At 38.5% G+C, this 21032-nt stretch overlaps 1 protein-coding gene across 3 annotated transcripts in view; it reads left to right on the forward strand.

Moving 5' to 3' along the window:
• Positions 1 to 20329, forward strand: part of CRYBG1 (crystallin beta-gamma domain containing 1) — a 64093-nt gene extending 43764 nt beyond the window's left edge. For all 3 annotated transcript variants that reach the window (XM_052698572.1, XM_052698583.1, XM_052698592.1), the window contains 9 exons: positions 3745 to 3871; positions 4054 to 4086; positions 5808 to 5917; positions 6193 to 6322; positions 9995 to 10134; positions 11389 to 11512; positions 12676 to 12834; positions 15627 to 15789; positions 18834 to 20329. In XM_052698572.1, the coding sequence (XP_052554532.1) occupies positions 3745 to 3871; positions 4054 to 4086; positions 5808 to 5917; positions 6193 to 6322; positions 9995 to 10134; positions 11389 to 11512; positions 12676 to 12834; positions 15627 to 15789; positions 18834 to 18922 (1075 nt within the window). In that variant the 3' untranslated portion in view covers positions 18923 to 20329. The remainder of the gene's footprint in view (positions 1 to 3744; positions 3872 to 4053; positions 4087 to 5807; positions 5918 to 6192; positions 6323 to 9994; positions 10135 to 11388; positions 11513 to 12675; positions 12835 to 15626; positions 15790 to 18833) is intronic.
• Positions 20330 to 21032: the final 703 nt, after the last annotated feature.

A 21032-nucleotide genomic window follows, 5' to 3' on the forward strand; every position in this document is an offset into this window, starting at 1 on the left:
AAGCTTAACTTTTTACAGCTGTGTCATTTAGTTTAATACTAAGGTGTTTGATTCTATGATTTCTTCTGTAGCCGAGAGAGAAGGAAGCAGGTGCTCACAGCAGGTGATTTGTCCTACTATATATGAGTCTGAGCAACACTGAGAGCAGGATTCCAGCATGACAGGCAGTGCAAAGGAATGAGGACTTTGGCACACTTTTGGCAGTGACTTGGGATGAGGCTGTTGCTTGGCCTACTTAAGGCAGTTTGTTGGGATGAGGGTTACCAAATTATTATGTTAAGGAAAGTTGCTCCCTGTAGGGTAGGCTGCAGTCTAAAACTTCAGTTCTTGTGGTGCTGAGGTGTGACTCTTCTGCTTAGATATGGAGGCTAGGTCTTGTGTAGCCCTTCCTGTTGGTCAGAAGTTGGATTAAAACACTGCTCTGTCCTAGGGATAGTCTTGAAGTTTGAGAGGTTCAGCTGGTGCTGCATTCAGTTTCCCCCTTCCTGCTGTTATTGTGCTGCTGGAAGGCTGTGTGGGCTTCTGAAAAAGTGAAAGAGCACAGGGGTTTCACCAGCAAGCCTTGACTCCAGAAATTCTCCAGTATGGGCTGACTTGCATAGAAGAGCAAGACTTATTAATTTAAATCCCACTGTTTTTTCACGTAAACACGCTTAAAGTTTCATTGCTTCTGTACTCAGGCTTCTTTTTAGAAAGGAGGAAAAGAAATGCCTGCTATTGAGAGGCCCCTAGAAGGGATCTGGCATGTTTTATGTTTCACTTAATATCAGAAACACTTGTTTTCATAAATATCAATTAAGTTCAACTGTCACGCATTGCAGTTGTACCTTGGTATTAGTGCATTGAAAAATCAAACATGAATCCACTCAAGAAATTGATTAATGAAACCTGATTTTCTTTTGGTATATGTAGCATACAGGTCTAAACACACCTGAGACATTTGAACTTTCAGCTTAATTTATTCTACATACCAGTGTCTCTTTGATGAATTACTATGAGGCAATTTTGAAATGTGCCTTGAAAAGTGCCTTAAGTAATTAGTGCATAACAATTTGGAATAATTGATTATATCTGAGGCAAACCAAGAGATGTAAATAGTGATAAACGTGAATCACTCTATGAGTGCTTGCCATGGACAAATAACAGGAAGTCCGTACTCGCAGCATGTACGTGTTGCTATAGCTATATTCGGTTTGAAGTCACCTCACTTCTTGTCTGTGCAGAGAATCTGGCATTTGTTCTTGGACTAAACCTGCAGCTTAATGGAATATAATACATGTAATGATGTCAGGCTTTTTTTTTGTTGCTATTGTTCGTGTTGACCTTCTGTATGAAGAACCTACTGAAAGCGTGTTTTGAAATAAGCTAACATGCACTCCTTATGTAATGCATAGGAAAAAATGAAAAGCTATGGGTAGATTGTCTTGTATAACCAAGAAGATGTCCCAGTCCGTGCATAAATATAACAAATGAAAGAATGAAACTCAATTGTTATCACAGAATCATAGAATGGCCTGGGTTGAAAAGGACCACAGTGATCATCTAGTTTCAACCCCCTGCTATGTGCAAGGTCACCAGCCACCAGACCAGGCTGCCCAGAGCCACATCCAGCCTGGCCTTGAATGCCTCCAGGGATGGGGCATCCACAATCTCCTTGGACAACCTGTTCCAGTGTGTCACCACCCTCTGTGTCAGAACTTCCTCCTCATATCTAACCTAAACTTCCTCTGTCTCAGCTTAAGACCATTCCCCCTTGTTACTGTGACCAGTTCTAATGTCAGTACTTTTAAAAAAAAAAAAAAAAAAAAAAAAGTCTGTCAGTGAAAGGCAGCAGAATTTATGTAGCTTGTGACAAAAATAAGGGAGTGCTGATGCAGGAGCACTGACCCTGGATTGGAAGAATGCCGTAAAAGTTTACTTGAGCGTAGTAGACTACATGTAGCAAGACCAACTGATAGTAGGTACTTCAGAGCAGAAATAAAGCACTGCAGTGATAGTTGAGTGTTGGAGAGACTGTGCAATGATTTGGTTGCTTTTCTAGTAGTTCACGTTTGTCTTAAAAGTTAACTGTTTCTGACTGAGATGAAGTTGTGAGTTTGAAGCAGAAATCTGAGTTTGTGGCCTGTATCAGGAATGAGGTCTGACTAAATAGTCATACTAATTGCTTTGAGTTTATATACATTAATCCAATTAAATTTTTGATGGCTTTAATGCTAAACGATCAAGGAAATTCTTCCTGCTGATGTCTGTGAACCCCAGCAGGTTCACCCCAGCATCACACTCTACCACCATTAGTATTTATGCCTTTTGTTGTACCTTAACTTTCTGCAGATTTCTGAGTGTTTGCTTAAAAACATCTAAAGTTTTGTAATATTGACTTTTAATGCTGCCTGTATATGTCTTACTGCCCAAATTACTCTCAAAGTTAGTTTTAACGAAACAATATTATTCTGATATCTGCCTGATATTCTGGAGAGAAAAACTTGATAAAACAACAGAATTTTGAAACATCTCAATGATTTTACTGGAGACAGCTTTTAAGGTATCTAACAGACCATAGGACTATAGAATCACCAAGGTTGGAAAAGACTTCCAAGATCATCCAATTCAACCATCCATTTACTACCAGTATATCTCCACTAAACTGTGTCCTTCAGTACAACATCCAAATGTTCCGTGAATGCCTCCTATGATAGTGACTCAACGACATCCCTGGGCAGCCAGTTCCAGTGCCTGATCACTTTTGGAGAAGAATTTTTCCCTAACCTCCTGAACCTTCCCTGAAGTCCATTCCCTCTTGTATTGTTGCTAGCTATGCAGGAGAAGAGCCTGACCCCCACCTTGTCCCAACCTCCTTTCAGGGAGTTGTAGAGAGCGATGAGGTCTCCCCTCCCCTGAGCCTCCTCACCTCCAGACTGAACAATCTCAGTTCCCTCAGCTGCTCCTCATAGACTTCTGCTCTAGACCTCTCAACAGCTTCATTGCCCTTCCCTGGACATACTCCAGAGCCTCAATGTCTTTCCTGTATTGAGAGTCCAGAACTGAAAACAGTACCCTCTGAGTGCAGGAGAGATGATCACTTGCCTGCTCCTGCTAGCAGCACTATTTGTGATACGAGCAAGGATACCTTTGGTATTCTTGGCCACCTGAGCGCACTGCTGCTTCATGTCCAGCTGAGGATCAGCCAATGTCCCCAGGTCCATTTTCTCCACACTGTCTTCCAGTGCTCTGCCCCAGGCCTATAGCACTGCCTGGGGTTGTTGTGGCCAAATTGCAGGACCCAGCATCTGGTCTTGTTGCACTTCATCCCACTGGCCTGAGCCCAGCTATCCAGACTATTTAGATGCCTCTGTAGGATCTTCCTACTCCCATGTAGATCAGTACTTCCTCCCAACTTGCTGTCATCTCCAAACTTACTGAGAATGCACTCCATCTCCTTATCCAGGTCATCAATGAATATATGGAACAGGTCAGATGATGTATTTGAACTTGTGGTCTGATTTAGTTTATTTACTCTGGATCATATTGAAATAGTGGGGCAAATTGAAATAGAATTTGCAAGAGTTTTGGAGAACCAGATCCGTAAATTTGTTGATTTAGAGATTTAATAGCATTGCAATTTAGCATTTGAGGGGATAAACAATCGATTGGTTCTTACGTTAAGGTATAATGAATATACAGTCTTGCATTTTGGAAAAAGTAACATGACACTTACCCACTGGCTTTTTTTTCTCTTTCTCTTAGGTGGGTGGCTTATGAGAATCCTGAATTTACAGGAGAGCAATACATACTGGATAAGGGGCTATATCCCAGCATTGAGGCATGGGGGGGGAAGAATTGCAAAATATCTTCAGTTCAACCCATTGTTATGGTAAGGGGTTAATTTTATGCTTCTTTTGCAACTTTCTTTGAAGTATTTCTAGGTAGTCTTTTTCTATTGAATCCAACTTACATGCTCATTCTTTAAGCAGTGATTAATAATAAACTTTTCAATGTTGGTTAATTTAGCACTTCTTAAATTTTTTTTCTTTTTTGTTCTCCAAATTTTTGTAGGATATTGTTGGAAGTGAAAGGGGTAAAGTCAAGGTAAGATATTTCTTTAAATGCATGAAACATACTCTGTAGTGGTCTGTGTAACATCAGTAAATGGGATCAAGCTTTTTGTATACTGTAACACCCAGGTTTTTGCATAGATAGTCCATTAGTCAAAGAGTGGGAATGCTAAGTGAAGAAGGAGGGCTGCTTTCTGAACCTCCTAACTGAGGCCATGAAAGTCCTTGGAAGCTGGAATGTAATACAGCTGTCCTTAGAACTTTTCTTAGGCCAAGTCAGTGTTTTGGGTCAGTAGATGTGCTATTTGAGAGTATTAGAATTGTTCTGAAGATCTGGAGCCTGTGCCCATCTATGCAGAGCTTCAGTGACCAGCTGAAGTTACCTGGAGTCTGTTGCAGAAGTTAATTGTACTCAATAGTTGTGACTTTGTTTTCAACCTAGCTCCTTTGTTAACTGTTCTGCTAGTGGTGGTTGCACTTGAAGTGAAACTCATTCAGTTACAAATGCTGCTTTCTGAGTTGGGCTTAAAAGTTAACATCATATTTGTCAATAAAAAAGAGAAGGAAATGGCAAAGTGAATTTGTCTGTTCAGTGGGTCAACAAAATTTTTGTTTGACTTTCTCCTGTGTGCAAATACTAGAACATTCTTTGACAGTGGGACTAAAGAGGAGCCTTTTTTCATAATTCTTTCATAATTCTGAACCTTTTTGTCTTTTTGTCTGTAGGGAGTTGTTACTTTCATTTCAGTCAAAATAGTGAATGTGTCATGGAACTGAAAACCAGGGAGAAAAGTCTTGGCTTTCCCAATTTGCATTCATAATTAGTAACACGCCTTACTGGAGTATCCAGTATAGGAATATGTATGAACTCTGGGGAATAGAAATCTCCAGGCTGCTTATTTTCTTCTATATGCATGAAAAAATATTTACGACTATAGACTTTATCCTAAGGAAACTAAGAAATAATGGCTTGTAGTCAACAGACTGTATCCTTTGTCAGCATGTTCCTCTTTGGAAAATGCTGTGCATGCCTGCACTCGTATCTCTGCTAAGAGTGAATAAAGCTGGTAGGCATGTGATAATGTGAATGACTTCTGTGTGATCAGAGTTAATTGTCTTCTAACCAAATTAGCAGGTTTGCTATTTAGAATTTTTTTCCTTTTAACAAGGACAAAAGACTGGGTGACTTATCCTTTCATACCCTCTCATCCTCAGAGCACAGAAAGAAAGAACTGGCGTGACTTCAGCTATAGTTACAACAGGCACATAAAGCCCATCTGCCCCAAGAATATTTACCACACCTGTTGGCATGCTGTCTGAGTACTTTGCCAGGACTGTGCACCACTTATGCTCTGAGAGACAGATAAATACTGCTCATAAGAGGAGTATGCATTTTTGAGATTAAATGGATTAAGAAATTAAAACAGAACAGTTTATTACCCTTTTCTAATCATGTGCCTATTCTATCTGTTGTGTGGGGATTTATGTCTTCTCCAGCAGATAGTTAAAGTAGCTACCTTTGTTAGTGTTGTTTGAATTATTTTGTATGCTGCTTAATTATTTGCAACCAGAGGTGTTTTTTGGCTTTGCAGGCCTTGTTTGAGTAATGACACTGAAAATGTAACAAAAGTCTATGAAACTGAATTAGTCTGGATATTGAATATATAGTAATGCAGCTATAGAAGTAATGGTAGAGATGTGTTGATGAAGGTTAAAGCATTAATTGTTTTTAAATATGTTTATGACTCTTTAAAGGTCCAGTTATTTTCAGAGCCTGAATTCAAGGGTAACTGTCAAATACTTGAAAAAAACACAAGATGTATTGATTCATTTACTGTGAAGTCTTCAAAAGTTTTAGGTGGCAGGTAAGTTATATCAAACGAGTATTGAAAAATCACTGAAATGGGTAAAAATTAAAAAAAAAAAATCAAACGGCTTTCTAACATCTGAAATGGTTTTACCTGTGGGAACTTACAATGCTTTGTGGTATGCACACATACGCACTGATGTTTAGCTTATAAAGACAAAACATTGTACGTGATGTTTCTGCAAGTACCTCTTACTAAAGACTCAGAAACACTACCATCATTTTATTTCCACAGTTTTCCTAAAAGACAGTTTCTTCTGCTTCTTCCTGCAGCTGTATAGTTTTTGACCAGGAAGAATTCTCTGGTAACCAGTATGTATTAGAAGAGGGAATCTATCCGGATCTGATGGCAATGGGGTGTTTGTCCCAAGCAGCTCTAAAATCTTTACGGATGATAAATATAGTAAGTAAAGCAGATAAGTACACTGATGTTTCCCCTCCTTTTTCTTTTTTTCTTTTTCTTTTTCTTTTTTTTTTTTTCCTTTTGTGACAATAAAAATGTTAGGGGTATGTAAACAGTAGAACAACACTCTTCTTTTTCCTGTGCAACAGCAGTGAAACATCCTATCTGCAGTCAGTTTTTGTACCTCTATGCCATTTTTTGCAGAAGAGAGGACTTCACAGGAACAGATGTCTGGCATTGCTGTTCTCCATAGCAGCTTAAAAAGGACTTCCATAAAGATAGTTAAGGATGTGTCAGATTCTTATTTCCCAGTAGAAGAGATCGCTTAAAATAAGTTGACAAATGGCAGTAGGACAGGGTGAAGTTATATTTTTATTCAGATCATTGTTTTTTACTCATGTTAAAAGAGCAAACTTCAGCTAAAGAACTTTGCATGAGATACATATAATTATAAAACGTTATTTGTATCATCAGGGAAATGGAATTTGTTTTCATTGTGAAATGATGTACCCTTCTAGATAAAATAAAGCAACACCCCATGCCATTTGGCAAAATCAGACACTGTTGTTTTGTGTGTTGGATACAAACCTAAACAACATTTACATATTTTGTAACTCCTCAGTGGTCAGGAACAAGTTTGTTCAAGCCTGTAACCAATCATTATGATGGATCGCTTATGGAAACTGCAAGTATCTCTTAAGATCAAAGTAATTACTAGCAAAATGTAGTCAAGAATCCAGGAACTTAATGCGACTTTACAAAAGAGGTGGTACTCATTCTAAAAATGGAGGAGTACCTTATTGACTCTCCTCTTTGAATCTGGCAACCGTATTGCAGTCCACTGTAATTTTGGTAACTTGTTAGTGATGTAGCAGTTGACAAAGGAGAACTAAAATGTGTCATCCTCTTTCATGTCTCTGGAGCATTGTCTCTGGTACAGCGTAAACAAACATTTGCAGTAAGTATGTCTGCCTTGTGAACTCTTTGACTATCCTGTAGACAAATGGCATTAAGAACAACAGAAGTTGTTCTAGCCAAACTTGGTGGGTGGTCACCACGGATTAAAATAGGCTCTTCTGTACGTATCAGTATCAAGCTCTTGGGTCTTAAATGCTTATTTCACACTAGTAGGATTTTTCTCCTGAAAAATTTTTCTTTGTCACAGAGATTCTTGTGTTAAAACGGCCAAATGACAGTTCTTGAGGTTCTTAAAGCTTCTGAAAATTGTTCTTGCCCTACAATTTATCACACTTCAAACAGTGGTAACGAGCTGTGTCTATCTTCAGGTTTTGTAGTGGTGCTTTCTTCTTCAGAGACTTCTTACCTGAGAAGAGAAAAATGGCTTGCTTTACTCAGTTGTTTATTAACGATAATACAGAGAGTAAGAAGTTAGGTGAAAACGATGATATTATACTGTTCATTTTTCATAATTTTATGCAATCTTGAATTTATTCTTGGTACCAGTTTTATCTGTCACATTTATTTTGTGGCTGATTTTTGGCAGTGACATTCTCTATTCCTCCCCACCATTTGCTGGGCCTACAACTTTCCCTGTGATTCTTCTGTCTGTTTCTATCCAAGAAGCGCCTTTTTTTGCTTTAATATGCAAAGCTGGTGTAACTACCCAGCTTAGCTCCATTTTGCAGAGATCCATTTCTAAGGGACCATTAAAAGAACAACATAAGGGATATTTTATAAACTTGGAAGTGAAAGTTAAAAGGGCTTTTATTCATAATCTCAGTATCTTTACTTGATTGTCCTTACTTTGCATGTTCCAAGTAGTTGTTACAGATAGAAAAGAGTGTTTTTCCTTTTTGAATTTGCTATGTGCACCTTTCCCTGAACATAATATAAATTCAACCATGGATGTGGTTTATACTTGAATAGTCATGCTGAAAATACTTGTTTTTAATGAGCAACTCTGTGAAATAGCTATATGTAGATATACTGAAGTCTGCAATGTACAGAGTAATGCATGGGAGGAACTGCAAGATAGATAACTCTAAGATGACCTTGCACTTCTTGCTGTGGGGAATATTTTGTATAACAATGTTGCTGCTGAATGTTAAATAAATAAGGATAAAAATGCCCAGAGTGGAAGGTGTGGTTGAAAATTGGAGGATTTCCTTTTTTCTCTGTGCTTTCTTTGTAATTAGATTATTTCTGAACTATTGCATGTGGCTCAAGGGTGGCTGTCTGACCTGTTTTATATCACAGCAGGCAGGTGCAGGTCTGTAAAAGGGCTGAAGATTCAGAGATGCTGGGAAATAATCATGGTCCACGTTGGGCTCTTTACCCGTGTTTATGTTTTAAAGTCTAAGTTGTGTTAACCTTTAATAGTGGGATTAGTCTACTCTGAATTTGCATTAAGCTGAAAGACCTCTCTGGTGTTTTCTGCTAACTAATATTGTGCATGCAAACAGGAGTATAAACAGCTCAGCTGCTTTGTGATAATCTGGACTACTGCTGAGATGATGGTGATGTTAACGTAACATTATCATCTGGGCCTTTGAACATCAAAAGGAAGGTTAAAGAAGAATTTTAGCACTGTCAAGAAATTGGTTGACATTAAATTTTTCCTTACAGAAGCAAAGGGAAGCATAGATATTCAGTGCTGTGTGCATGTGGAGACATCTCAGTCTTGGCATGGCCTGTTTTCATGACTGAGATCATTGTGAGTCTCTTCAGACTTTGCTCTGTGTTGATATGTTTCAAGTATACAAACACATCTCAGCAGTAAGGAACTCTTCTGTCTGTGGCATTGGGTTTACTCAGTTGTGACTGGAAGACTGGTGAGAAAAAAAATGACCCTGCCTCTCCCTGTCTGTGACTATAAGTTGTGACACCAGGATACTCAGATTTAATTAACTTTACCCTGAGGGATTTCAAATCCTTACCTCCCAGTTTCCAGGGAGAGACCATAATTATGAGAGGCTGTTTCCAATCCACTAAAGGTATCTGATGCACAGAAAAGAATCCAAGGTTCGTTATCCAGAAAGCATTTAAAATAGATTCAGTGATGCAGGAAATTCTGTGTGGGTAGGAATCCTTTAAACCAGAAACATTTTGACAGAGAGAAAGAAGAATCATCTCCCCAGAGCCATTGGGAAAATTCAGATGTTAGTTTTTGTCTGAGTCATGAATTTTACCTCAGAAGTATGAATCTTGACACTTTTGCCTGGTGATACTATCATAGTCTACTACAGAAGCTAAAAAAATGGAAGCTGTGATGAACAAGCAATGCTGACAAGACTGTCGTAGTTTGAAGCTATAGAAACCAGTATTATCTGCGTGTTGAGATCTGAAAATGAAAATTCCTACAATGATTGGGGTTTACTGCAGTGGAAGAGAGGTATGGCATTAATTAGAATGCGTTTTAAAACATAATTAAGATATGCAAGAATTGTCCACAGATTTTTGTGTGCCTTTATGATGAGCAAGTGTGATGTTGCATGCAAGAAGATCCCCTGTGTGTTTTCTATAAGGGCTTTTAATGACATTTTCATTTGTTTCTTTTAAGCATCCTATTGCAAAGCAAAAACCTTTTTCAGGGTCTTTGAGTTGTAACAATCTGAAAACGGTGATACAAAAGGGGTTGCATGAAGTAATGATGTTCACAGTCAGCGTTTTGGCTTTTAAATTCCTGTGAAAATGTTCATCTTCTTTGTGCAGGAGCTGTCTGAGCCATGCATAGCTCTTTTTGAAAAAGTGGGTTTCCAAGGGAAAAAAATAGAATTCACTACAGAAATCTTAAATCTCCAGTTCCTGGGATATAATCCTCGAATAGCTTCAGTTCAAGTCCTTGGTGGCACGTGAGTTTAAATTCACTTCTTGCATCTTTAGAATTATGTATTTATTCAACAGTGGGGAAAAAAAAAAAAAACAACCACAAAAAACCACAGGTGGTAGAAACTAAGGAGAATAAAATTGGAACACTGTAATGTGCATAGTGCATTAATGCACACTGTACTTACAGAAACTTACTTTCATCCTGATTCCACAACACTGTCACGAACTCACAAGGAGGTGCCCTGTGATGTTCTAAGAAGCTGAAATGAATTTGAACAAAGCTCACTAGGAAGCGGGTCCCAACTCTCCTGCTAATATTATAAAAGCTAGCTTGCATAGCAATGTTAAATCTAACTTCTGTGCTTTTGCTTTAGGTCCTGATCATAACAAATCATACAGTTTGTGATCTGTGATCTGTGTCTTGTATCCTAAGTTCAAAACATTTTAATAAGCTTTGTATTTGTTCTTTTACTTTGGTTTATGGACGCTGATATAATGAGACTGTGATACAGCCCTTTTTGGTAGCATAGTGCTTATAATAATCTCTCTTGAGGACTTCAGGTCTTCAGGAATTGAGTCAGACTCGTTACAAATCAATCAGTTAAATTCATTTAACCTATTTCTCAGCAGTTGTGTTCCCTATTCTCAAGAAGATTATGTTTAAATTAAAAAAAAAGAAAAAAAAAAAAGAAAAAAGTAGTCCATGATGTTTAAAATCTTTCGATATCTCAATATATCTGTTAAATTTCTCTTCTTGTGTTTTTCTGGAGCTAATTTTTACCACCAAGATGTTTGCCGCAAGGTTTTCTACCTTGAAGAATCACATTTCTTTTTTTACTGTTCCTTTGCATTTAAATGTGTTCTTTTGAAGAGGTAAATTCCCAAGCATGTGCAAAAGATGCTGTTGGATAGCTCAATATTGCCCTCAAGTGGATAGTTAATAGGGATTTCCTTAGCTCACTGAACTGAAGTTTATTCAACTTGTAGTTTTTAAATGACTCCGAAATGTGAAATCCAGTGCACTCCAATTCTGTTGACCAAATAATAACATGATTTTGTTATTTTTAAGACCCATTAGGAAGAATCCTTGTGCTATCAGTTAGTGTTAAATATTTAACACTACTATTCTTTGGGGTATATTTCTGTTAAGTCTGTTTTTGTTTTTTTTTATTGTTATTATTATTTTTGTTGTTGTTATTATTATTCTAAAGCAGATTTTGGCAGCAAAAGCATTATTTGTTTTTGTTTTTTTTTTTTTTCATTTTCTCCCCCCATAGATGGATAATTTATGAGCATAGTAATTACAGGGGACGTCAGATGTTGCTGTCACCAAATGAAATTCCAGATTGGTACAAACTGAGTGGCTGCTCTCAGATAGGTTCTCTGAGACCTTTACTGCAGGTGAGTGGCTGATGTGAGGTTGTGAAGTACTGATTTACTTAGCTGTGGGATGAGGCAGTATTATACAACTGAAAGCAGTGTTAAAATCTTGCTGCACGTCAAAAGCTTCATTGATGACAATTGTGTGAAGAAATTGCTCTATGGTTTCACTGTAATAAGTGCTATTTGATTATGCTATGTGGTTTTGTGTTACTGCTGGTTAAACTGTTCATTAGGATACTTTAAATGACAATATTGAAGACCATACATAAGGATTAGTGAGCAGTATTAACAACTAATGGTTATAAATACCATATATAGGTAAGTCTTATCACTAGCTCCTCACTAGTATAGTCAGTAATATTTACATTATTTTTGGAGCAGCAACAAAAAAAAATTGGTCAACAAAATTGGATCATTTCTGATAGGAGTGATACTGTGCTGTCTGAAAAATCCTTTCTTGCTTACTACATACATTAGATTTCCAAATTATTTTTCTATATAAAACCTCCAGTATTGTCATTTTTGTTTTGTTCAAATAGGGACCTTGTAATTTGGTCCAAATGCTGCAGCAATCCCCTGAGCCTTTGAAGTTCTTGCGGAGGTGTATTTTATTGAGGAAGCAACTGTAACTTACAGATTGCTTGTACTGGTAACAAATGCTTACTGTCATGGAGCAGTCTTTGTGTAGCCTTAAGCACAGCTAGGAATAATGCATTTTGACTGCCCTGGCCAACACCTTGTCTAAACAGAAGTGAATGTGAAACAAGCCACAGCATGAATGTGAAGTGTAACACTTGATGCCAGTGAAATAAGCAGCACTGCCCAAGTGCACCTTTTGTGAAGACTAGGAGCATCTACACAGAAATTTGCTGCTGTTCTGAATTCAACATTCTTAGCATCCCACTGTGCCGATCCCAGTGCACAGGGAAGCCTACTACTAGGTCTCCCCGCAGAATGGCAGGTTTTCAAAGCTTGCATCATCTTACGCAGGTAGGGACTTTGTAATTCAATCCTAAAACAGAAAAGCAAGATTTCTGAAAGAAAGAGACACACCAGGTTGAGCACTGAGTAGTGAACTGCTCTGAAGTTTGCCAGAGAAGGGTATGCTGTACATGAGAGAGACTGTGGTTTGAGTTCTGTTGCTGTTGGCATTTTCTATTTTATTGTATTTTTTTCTACAGAAACGTGTGTACTTCAGGCTTCGGAACAAGGAAACAGGAAAGTTCATGTCAACTGATGGAAACTTGGACAATTTGAATCTTCTCAGAATACAGGCTGCAGAAGATGTAGACTCAGATGATCAAATCTGGGTTTATCAGGATGGATTCATAAGATGCCGGGTAGGATTCAAGTTCAGTGTGAATTATTTCTTTCCCTCTTCAATCACAGGGTTCACTGATTGAGTAGAAACTGAAATCGTCTTAGTTCATTGTCTAGGTTTATTCAATTTCAGCTGTATTACAGTATCTGTGGAGCTTTTGGTTAGTGTGTGTTTGGTGGCAGTTTGTTGCACTGAACTCTGGATTTTGTTTTAGGTGTCATATGAACCTTTCTTCCTGATGTCATTGAAAATCTGAGATTCAGTTATTATATACTTACTTACCTTAAAGAATAGTAATCTTATAAATGATAGAATCATAGAACTGGCTGGGTTGGAAGGGACCATAAACACCACCCATTTCCAACCCTGGGCCATTGTCAGAGCTGCCATCCCCAAGCTTAGCTGCCAGGGCCCCATCCGACCTGGCCTTCAGTGCCTCCAGGGATGGGATGAACAAAACACAAACAGCATTGGAAGACCATCATCATGCTTTTAATGAGCTTCTTTTACTTTCTTGTTTTCTTTTTCCACAGCAAAAACATTGCAGAAGTATCAGGTTATATCCTCTTCTGCGTTCAGACAAGCTTAAGGATGAAATTCTACTTTCCTCCCCCTCCTTCCCCCCCCCGCTGGTTATTCCATGTTTGTCAAGTTCCATCCTTTTTCCATGCCTCCGTACAATTTCCCAAATGAGGTCCTACTTTTCTCACAGTTCATAAAACTAATTGTGTAAATTGTCATTGAGGTGAGCAGAAGTATTTGCAGTTCATAATGTTTAAGCATGAACAGTCTTAGGTAGGGATGCAGGCCAAAGAAAATTAAGTTACTTTAATACTGTTAAACACCTTGACTGTGAAGAATCATGTGAACTTTTTCTATAGGATTGTATAACTTCAAAAGCAGGTGTTTATAACCACGTCATCTATGCTGGTGGGAAGAATCTTGCTGTTAATAAGCTAAGGCATTGTTTGGACGTGTTTACAGGACAGATGCAGTGGTAAAAGGGATTTATGCAGGCAGTGAAATTATATCCAGTAAGCTAAAAGCTTGAATATCATATACAAAAGACTTCCCTCAAACGTTTAATTGCAAATTTTTATATCACAACAGCATGGTATTGCATGATTCTGGATAAAAGCTCTTTCGTTTTTCTTCTCCATGTATTTGATAGTGCAGTTTTGTTGTACGTGGAAAATACACAGCTTGTTCTGTGTAGCAGTCAGGTAACTCGGCATGGAGTGCAGGAGGGCAGCACTGATCTTCAGTAATGGAACTTTGCCATCTTTCTTTTGAATGGCAGCAAAGTCTTTGTATTTTGCTCAAATTGTTTTTGCCACACTTTAGAAAATGGAACTCAGGGGTGGGTAGGTGCATGCATGTAGGCAGACAGTTCACTGGAAGAATTTCTGCTTTTGTGGCTCTAAGTTTAGGGCACCTTAGTGCCTCTGGATCACTGCATGCTGAGGTCTGCCTGAGGTTCCTGGGTAGGTGGGATAACTCAGGGAGCAGGATATTAATATCATTCCTCTCATTTGTCAGCAGAAATTGATAAGAATTTAGATTTCCTCAAACAAGATAAGTTTCTTAGAGATGCACAATGCAATAGGCTCATGAATGCATGTGGAAGCTTTGAGTCCTCCACATCCCAGTGGAGACAGCTTTTAGATACAAATGAGAATTAAATTGACTGACTTTGGGGCGTATTTCAATTCTAGGTTATGATAGTAAGAAGTATTCCTCCTCTCCCAAAATGGCATATTTTAATAATTTAGGGCCATATCAATAAAGGCAGATGAATGTTTAAACTCCCACTGAAGTAAATTCAGAATTACAGGGAGGCTTGTGGTGATCGCTGTTCCCACAAAACAATTCACTATAATTCACCACTAAGACAGCCTTAGCATTCTTTTCAAATCAGCTTGATTTTAGCCAATATTCTTAGCCCTAAAGATATTTGCAGAGTTGTGACATCACGTAATCTGATAGATGACTACAAAAGAATTATAGAACAAAGAGGAAAATACCTTTGTGACATACTGTGACACTTAATACGCTGTGAGGTTATGTCCTTTCTCAAGCTCAAAAGGTTACTGCAGAACTAGAAGAGGCTAACGAATAGCAACAGCAAAAAGACAGCAGAGGTGATGCGTGGAAGAGACTAACTAGCCAGGACTGCCTGTAATGTGGACAAACCACCTTTAGAATAAGGCAGGGTGCAGGAAGGAGAGCATCAAATAAAGCCAATTGTTGCATATCAAATAAATATTTTCTTTTGTTGTTGTAGTAGTAGTGGTAAAGATGTGGACCTGCTTGCTACAGAAGGGTTATGATATGGAAAGGTGTGTGTTTGAAAGTGTTGCACTGATATGAGTGAGTAGTAACAAACTTGCACACGGGACAGGAAGCATGTAGGTATTAGATATACCAGCTCTGCATGGAGAAGTCTCTGGTCTAGAAAGTGCTATGAACTGAGAGAATGTACTAGGAACATTCAGCATGCAGAGCAGAGTGAATGTTATCTTCCATAGCATCTGTTATCCATCATGGATAGAGACAGGTGCTGATTGCACCTTTTGATGTGATACAACAATGCCTGTTTTAATGTCTTACCTAGTGGAGAGTGTCAGCAGAAACAGGAATGGATGTAGAAATAAACAGCCTTGAATTTAGGAGAAAAATGCATTCCTTAAGGGGAATGGAGTTCTTAGATTCTGTTTTCACCTGCTTTCATCCCTTCTGTCTGATTAAAAAAAAATAGTGGATATTAGAAGTAAGGCTTGAATAATTGCTGTTGCCTTTCTGATTACGCAGATGGCAGAGGATTGCTGCTTGACAATTGTTGGAAATCTTATCACTCCTGGCTCTAAACTTGGTCTGTCTTTTGAGCGGAATGAAGACAAACAGTATTGGCATATTAGTCCTGATGGCAGGATTTACAGCAAGATGAAACCTAAGCTGGTTTTAGATATCAAAGGTAAGCAAATGTGTTTATCTAATTATATTGTGTCTTAATTACATGGTATTTCCAATGGGATAGGCATTAAACGTGCCTATAAATTAAAGATGGTGTTACAGTTACTTTAATCTAGAATCAGAAAAGACCCGATGAGCTAGTCTGACCTCCTGAGTTATACAGGCCATAGGACTTTGTTGCAGTTTTCCTGCACAGAGTTTAGGAACCCACAGTACTGGCTTATCTTGTATTCCCAGTGTCCACTCAGTGTTGTAGATACCCTCAGTTAATTTTACTCAGCATTGGGTAATGTGAATATAATTATTTAAAAACGCTGAAGCGAAGTTTTTCTTACCTAGCTTCTCATTAACTTTAATTTGTATAGAGCAATTTTTCTTATACATTAGTTGTAGATGCAATAGGCAAAGGATATTAGGAAAGCAAAGGCAGCACTGTAAACTGACACGAATAGATGAAAAAAGTTTTTTCATTTGTTCATTAATGGCCATACCTATGTTGTGAACATGATATTAGGCTGCTGTGACAGAATTTCTACCTGCATTCAAGGCACATCTTACTGTAGTTGTCACAGCCAATTTGCTTCATGAAGGTACTGTTTCTGAACAGGGTTTGCTTTCACAATTTCATAGGTCTGATAAAGCAGCACAGTGATCATGGTCAGATGTTCCTACATAACTCTGCATTTTTTTGGAGGGAATAATCATTTTTATTGCTGTTGATTTCTTTTTAGCAGTTTTAAAATCAATTCTGGATTGATGTTGTGGCTTTAACTACAACAATCACAAAAAAAAAATAAAAATCAGTCACCAGTCAGCACTTTGGGACAGGCGGAACTGCAAGACAAGGGCTATGTAATGTCTGACTGTGATACAGTGTTGACACAAATACTCATAAATTCTCTTTACAGCCCTACAAAGTTGGCAGTGATTAATGTGAAGCTTATCAGAAAGACTTCAGTTCAAAGGACAGTCCTAATTCAAGTCGGGTCTGCTAACATTTTTTTTCTGTAGTCAGTTCTAAGTTGCACCAAAAAGCAGATTACTACCACGCAGTGTGCACTTAATCACATTAAAAGCACATCACATATTTTGCACTTAAAACTGATGAACTTCATAATGGATAGGTCTGATGACAAAAGTACAGACCCGTTCTGTAAGTACATTTATTTGAGAAAGCATAGTAGGAACATCATCTCTTTCTGCCAATTCTGCTGATCCATTCTTGCCCACAAATGTAGCTGTAATGAACTCTTTAGTAAACGGCTGTGGCTGTTTGGCTGCACAATGCCACCCAGTGGATACTCGGCATGGTGCAGCGGCTTGCCTAGAGCACGGCTCTCATCATAGCAAATAACCCCAGATTCTACCGAAAGAAATCTGATCTTTCCCCATTATTACATTTATATTTTACCGAACACTGCTTACAAAGTACTTCCTGCCTTGCAGTGATAACTGAGTGATGTAGCCAACGTTATTTTTTTGTGCCTGCAGGTTAAAGCTTTTTCCTGTGGATGTATTTGATCTGGTGTTCTTCTCCCACTTTTTTTTTTTTTTTTTTTTTTTTCCCGAAGAAATTTGCCAATATTTATGTTGTGTCTCTACTACTTCTTAGTCATTCATTGGTGATGGGAAAGATGTGAATCATGTTGGCACAGGCTGCCCAGAGAGGTGCTGCAGTCACTGTCCCATGTGGATGTGGCACTGAGGGACACAGTTAGTGGGCACAGTGGGGATGAGCTGACAGTTGGACCAGCTGATCTTAGTGGTCTTTTGCAACTTTAATGATTCCATGATTCTCAGAGATCCTTTCTGATCTAGGACAGTGGCACCAGCAAGCCTCCCTCAGATCTCTGAAGCAGAGATCAGCTAAGGTGCCTGAAATGGCATTTCCTTAGTACAAAAGAGCTGCTATTAAATGTGCACAACCACGTAGGACTCCAATTACACACACCTGGCCTGTTATTTCTAGGATCTGTTAGAGTCTGTATTTGTATAATCACAGGAGGCTTCCAGCTGCTAGGCATTTCTTTTCCTATAAGGAGGTTGTAGGGAGGCATGGGAGAGGGTGCAGAATGACAGATGGGTGTCTGTAGGAATGTCTCAATGTTCTGTACAGATGGCTGCTTACAGTGGAAGTACAGCAGTGGTACCAGCTATAGCAGGGGTGGTACCATGTGAAAGGCACGTGGCTCATGCTTCTGCAGTACATACAAGATCAAAAGCAGTCAGCTCTGACTTTCAGTTCTAGTTGAATTTTCCTCTGCTTCTGAGTCCAAGTGAGAATAGTAGTAGCGCTCCTCTTCTATGGGAGCACATTTGGCACTGTGTACCACGAGTAGTAAATTAAGCCTATCTAAGAAATGGATATATTTTACATTCAGGTATGCCCAGCTCCCACTGGGAACAGCTCAACATTGCTTGTGTTCTGTGTATGGCAACCTGTGTTGCAGCTGGTCAAAATATAAGGTGACAGTGTGAAGAATAAAGGAGACTCAACCTCATCCCCAGGCTTGTTCTAATATAATATATATATATTTTATATATATATATATATATATATATATATATATTTTATATATATATATATATATATATATATATAATTTTTTTTTTTTTTTTTTGGTACGGTCTTGCTTCCGTTGACTGTTAACAGAAGGATTTTTTTCATAGTGTAAATGTGATCTTTAGAAGAAAGTGACAACCACTGAAGGGAAACTGAACAGTTAACTTTGATTTTTGGGAAATGGCAGTCTTTAAGGAGTCAGATGTGACTGTATTACAGTGTTTTCTTCCTTGTCCATTCAGGCTGAAAAAGCTGAAGTGGTGAATTAGTGACGGAGGTGGAGAGGAGCAGGCAGATCTCCCTGCTTCAAAGGAAATTCCAAAAACTGATGGTGATGAAAATGAATATAATTTGTATTTTCAGTGCCTTAGGAGAAGGAAAAGCCATCTACATCAGTAGTTATTAGAGTAGCCCTGAAACCCAGAACACAGTGTGCCTCTTAGGTCAGTGCTAATCTGTGCACTTTGAATTCTCCTTTACAGGGGGCTCGCAATACGATCGTGATCATGTTGTTGTCAACACAGTCAACGAAGAAAAGTTAACGCAGTGCTGGGAACCACTGGTTGTGTAATTCCGTATGAGAAAGGTGATGTCTGAACTGGGCACTGTTCTGGACACTAGAATTGGCACTGCCAGCTTTGAAGGATGCATGATCAAGAGTTCTGTCTTTTCAGCTTTACAAAGAACAAGCAACAGAATGATTTCATATCTCTCTACCGAACATAATTATCCCTATAAAAGCTTGAGTATCTCTCAACCTTTTTTTAAATCATTGCAACTCTGTGAGATAGAGAACAGTAGCATGCTTCAGGGCAGTGGGAAGAACCAGAGGTGGGAGAGGCCCCAGAGTTACAATCACATCAGTGAGTACATAATCCAGAACAGTTAAGAAGTGTAATTTTAAATTATTTTTAAAGGTGTTTTGTTTTTTTTTTTTTAACTAAGGGCTGAAATAATTAAAGCTTATTTTATAAAGGACAGGAGTGCAATGTGTATACGGTATAGCAATTTAGGCCTATTGGCTGGTAGTATAGAAGAATATTCACTACTGAAAATTTAATATATTTGTCTCACTGTAACAAACGTATGTTTACTGAAACCATAAGACCACTAGCAAACAGCAGATCCAAAGAATTTTTAACATGTGGTTTCAAATATAGTTAGTATGCTAAAGTAGTAAGTCCTAAATTAAGAAGAAAAATAATCTAGATTTTCTCAGGTAGAGGGAGGATATAAATGAGTGGATGGTTGTTAGAAACAGAGGATATAAATGAGTGGATGGTTGTTAGAAAAAGAGAGGGTTGACAAAAGAACTTATCAGAATGTGAAGAACTTGCCTGCCCATTTCCTAAGCTGCCTAATTTTTAGTTACATGTATTTGACTTCTTTGCCAAGACAGTTTATCTTTTAAAATAGCTCCAGTAAGTACAGTCTTCCTGAACTCTAGAATCATTTCCTATATAGAAAAAAAGAATTCTTAAGGGAAACCATCAATAACCGTGACTCGAAAGCACCTAGGGCACCTGAGCCTTTTAGCCACCAACTTTTGGCCTATGCTCTGGCTTCTGTGTTAATTTTCCATAATAATATTGGCAGAAAAGTAAAATATGAAAAAAAACTTTTGTACTATGCTGCTGTGTTTTGTTCTGGCTTAGCTCAGTGTTATTACATGCTGCTCCTAGGAGCACCCAGGCCTTTGTCTTGCACAGTAAGTCTGTTCAAAAGAAACATTTTCATTACTATTGTGTTGCCTCAAAGAACACATATGCTTGCATTGTCGCCACCCCAGAGGGAAGTGCCTTACTAATTTTCCTCCTCCTGTACAGAAGTACTGAAGTTTTGTTGCTCTGGAATGTGCTGCTTTTAGTTCTTCATAGAAGATTTGTTACTGGTTCCAAATAGTGGTACTTTGTCATACCAGTGTGCTCTTGCTATATGTAATATAGCATTTCACAAATAAATTTAAATTAGATAACAACTTACTGAAATCATTTTTAAGTTAGAAGGGTGACATTTGACAGTTCTGCTTCTATCTTGTGATCTTCTCTGGCACTAATTCCTCTGCTACAGCTGCAAGCTCTGAGGAAGAGGTGCATCTCCTGTTTAAACAGGTGCTCGTTGCACAGGGGTCTGCATTAGCACATGGCTGCTGCTTCTGTCCCCAGTAATGCACTGCGTGGCATGGTTTTTCCATGGCCATAGCTGCACCACAGGAACTGTGCAGGTGTCGATTAGGAGGTTACTACTTTCCTTTCATCTACCTGTGCAGCTGCAGGTAAGTAACTCACGTGTGTCTCTGACACAATGGTAGTGTTAAAAACAGACCAACAGCTTCAAACACTTCAACAGCACCAGCTGTGATAGGGGGCATGGAAGGACCAAGGCTTGGTCACTGGCCAAATCACGTCTGGCTGTCCTGCATGAACACTACAGTCAGCTGAATTGCTATCAAGAGTCAAGCAATTGGAGTAATTATCACTTACAGTGATTTTGTTCTGTGCTTCTACTTAGTTGTGCCATGAGAGATTTGGTCATCAAAGTTGAAGTACAATCTTGAGCCAGCAATGCAAACAGAAGTTTACAAGTTCTGAGAATGAACCAGACTGAGTTGTTATACATGTTATGTATATTAAAAGCAAACAAAACTGAGGAAGGGAGAAGAGGATGGCATGGGTTCTGCA

The sequence above is a fragment of the Tympanuchus pallidicinctus genome, unplaced genomic scaffold (assembly GCF_026119805.1).
Source record: "Tympanuchus pallidicinctus isolate F22 unplaced genomic scaffold, pur_lepc_1.0 scaffold1, whole genome shotgun sequence".
Classification (NCBI taxonomy): Eukaryota; Metazoa; Chordata; class Aves; order Galliformes; family Phasianidae; genus Tympanuchus; species Tympanuchus pallidicinctus.